This window comes from Temnothorax curvispinosus, unplaced genomic scaffold (assembly GCF_003070985.1).
Source record: "Temnothorax curvispinosus isolate PA1 unplaced genomic scaffold, ASM307098v1 QBEX01002985.1, whole genome shotgun sequence".
NCBI classification, from domain to species: domain Eukaryota; kingdom Metazoa; phylum Arthropoda; class Insecta; order Hymenoptera; family Formicidae; genus Temnothorax; species Temnothorax curvispinosus.
Window position 1 is genome coordinate 1 of NW_020212765.1, and position 3,376 is coordinate 3,376.

Sequence of the window (3,376 nt, forward strand, 5' to 3'; positions counted from 1 at the left end):
TCTGAATTTTTAAATGTATTGTTAAAGAGATATTTGAAATTGCCATTTAAAATGAAACACCTTGCACACACACACACACACTCATATATATCCGAGTTTTATCAATACCCTGTATGTATATTAGGGTGATTAAAAAAAATAAAAAAAACCTTCTTTTTTATTTTTCGCGACGCACCCCAAAATATCAAAGCTTACCTAAAAAAATTTTTGAAGAAAATTCTTTTTTTAGATAAGTTTTGATATTTTGGGGTGCGTCGCGAAAAATTAAAAAAAAGTTTTTTTGAATTACCCTAATGTATATTAATAAAAAATTAACATTTTTAGAATGTAAAAATAACATTTTTTTATATTTACACTTAACAAAAATAAAATGTTACGTTAACATAAATCTTTTGTTAAAAAATAAACTTTTAACAAATAAACTGTGTAACTTTTACACATTATACTAATCAAAAGTTTGAGTTGTTACATTTGTAAAATGTAAAAAGAACATTTCTTATATGTTATTTTCAACATAAAAGTTATGTTATTTGTACACACAATTAACTTCAAATTACGATCAAAATTACATTTTTTTTCTGTTGAAATATTAACATAATATCAATGTTACCATTTAACACATGCATATTATGTTAAATTAACACAAAAATTTGAGTGGACTGTTTTGGACATGTGATTTATGTTATATTTAACACAAATTTTCCAACTGTGTACGATTGTTTGTGTAGAGCTATATCTAAAATGTCGAGGGACGAAAACCTGATAACCTCGAACCAGGATTTTTCTAACCAAGAAATTAGAGAAGAAGTTAGAGAGACTCCAGTAGTATTAGGTGTTGTGCAAAATGTAGAGAAAATTAAAAGAGAATTATTAAAAGAGTGCAATCGTCGTGCGTACCTTGATGGTACATACTTTTCACCTGATTTATACAAATCATCTCTCATTGGCACGATAGTTGGCATATGCCAATTATGTAAGAAAGAAAATAATAAATTTCATACCACCAACGGTTCACTGAAGATTCCCTCGAACTACGTGTCACACATTAAGGTAAAAATTTTGCTTTATACTTTTACTTTTTTATACTACGAGATGAATTATACGTGCTTTGCACGCTTTACTTTATCCCAACACAGCAATTATAATTTAATCATAATAATAATTATAAACAAACAATTGTGAATTTTTATTTTATGTGTCCATATTCATATTTGTCTTTTATTCAGATAATTCTTGCTATAAATAATTTTTAACGTTTCTAACTTGACGTTAGTTACGCAGAAAAACTTTGAAATATCTTTAATACGTCTTTAAATATTCGTATATTTTACAATTTCGTGAATTATAACGCAATAATGATATGCATAACCAATATGTTTTTTTTTTTATTGAATATTGCCAGACGAATTAAAGATATACAATCACAGTAGTGGGAATTTTATGGGTGTTAACGGTAAAAAATAAACTCATTCACACTTTTCTTAATTACAATTTTAACAATATATGGCTTTTTGTCTTAAAACAGTAAATTAATATTGTAAGCTTGAAAATTATAGTTTTTTGTTCCATTATCTTTGGTAAATTGTAACAAAAATTATTGATACTTTTTTAAAATACTGATTTATTAAATTTATTGATGCCGTATAAAAAATACCAATAAAAAGTGTTTATAATTGCAAGATTTAATTTTTGTAACAATTTTATACTTCCTTTTAGAAAGTTCACAAACACAAGCGTGACGAATATGAAGAATATGCTCAACAAAAAAAGATAAAAGTTATTCATGAAGCCGAGCAGTATAAGACGTACTGCCATTTTTCTCAGGCACAGTTTTTTCCTTTTTTTTTCCTTTGAGGAAAACGTGATAAATTACATCCTAGAAAACATCGTTCCTTTCAGCATTGTGGACTCGAAATCATTTAGAAAAATATTTGATGGTAATTGATTCTTACAAATTATTATTTCGAGAATTAACTAATAAATAGAATTTATAGTTATAATTTTTTATAGATATGGAAATTAAAAAAGGTGGCAAACGTCTTACTCATCTATCTGCTCGAACTGTCGAACGTAGGATACACGAAACATTTAAAGAGAACATTTCTTCTATCAAAAAAATGATTAGTGAAACTGAACACGTTTGTACGACAGCAGATGTGTGGTCTTGTCAAAGTCGACGATTTTTAGGAATGACTGTTCATTGGGTAAGATAAATAACTTTAGTTCTTTATTACTTTTGCTGTTTTAAAAAAAATTTTTAAATTTATATATTATGTCATTTTATAATTTTTATTATGAGATTTTATAAATTTTTATTAATTGGTTTAAAGATTGGCAAGCAAACGATGGAACGTAAATCATATGCAATAGCATGTCGAAGATTCAGTGGCACACATTCATACGATAGAGTCGCTCGTTTGATTGAAGATATCCATACTTCATTTGGAATTAATAAGAATAAAATAATTGCCACAGTAACAGACAACGGATCGAATTTCGTGAAAGCGTTTCGCGAATTTGGAGTCAATTTAAGTGACTCATTTTTTCCGGTAAATATTAAAATGTCTACATTTATAATTGATTATAGTCTTTATAGATAAATGTATCCCTCCTCCCTCTAAAATTAGATCTCAATACTTAATTTTGCTTGCTGTACCTTTACATTGAAAAATTTCGACAAACTTATGTAAGCTTACACTTGACTTTTTACAATTTAAAAAATTTTATTTAAAATTTTTTTATAATTTACTCATTATTTGGTTATAATTTGACCATTAATAATGTGTATTTTTTATTTTAATTAAAAGAAATGACAATGACTGATTTATTGATTACAAAATATTTTCCATGCATTTTATAAGAATATATCTATTCTCTTTTTTATACACTAGTAGAATTATAATTTTCTTCTCTATTTCATTTAGTTGAATATTTTATGTTTTGACATTTACAGAAGAAATTTTTGATGACGAAGAGGTCGGTACTAACTTTGAGACAAAATTAGAAAACGAAGAGCATGCTGAACTCGAATTATTTGAAGAGAAACCTAATAATCATTCAGAAGAAATATTACCACAGCATTTTCGTTGTGCTAGCCATACTTTGAATCTTCTGGCTACAAGTGACGTAATTTCGCTCATAAAATCATCAAAAGAATTGAATTCAGCTTACACTCAGATGATGTTTGAACGTTGTAATGAGCTATGGAATTTGCAACTTTCTCCAAAAAAATATGAAAAACTAAAAGAAGTTCTTGGTCAGAGTTTGAAAAGGCCAGTGATAACCCGTTGGAATTCGCTATATCGTGCATTATTGCAGTTTTGGCTTAAAAGAGAAAATATTGACTAATATTGACGAGTTGGGTATAAATAAGCCA

At 27.1% G+C, this 3,376-nt stretch overlaps 1 protein-coding gene across 1 annotated transcript; it reads left to right on the plus strand.

Annotated features, from left to right (window-relative positions):
- Positions 1 to 742: 742 nt before the first annotated feature.
- Positions 743 to 3,272, plus strand: LOC112452129 (the record flags this gene model as incomplete). The annotated part of the gene is made up of 5 exons (XM_025012196.1): positions 743 to 1,050; positions 1,717 to 1,937; positions 2,011 to 2,204; positions 2,331 to 2,532; positions 2,954 to 3,272. Coding segments are annotated over exons 2-5 (869 nt in total), but the record flags the coding sequence as incomplete, so codon positions are not given.
- Between the last annotated feature and the right edge of the window lie 104 nt (positions 3,273 to 3,376).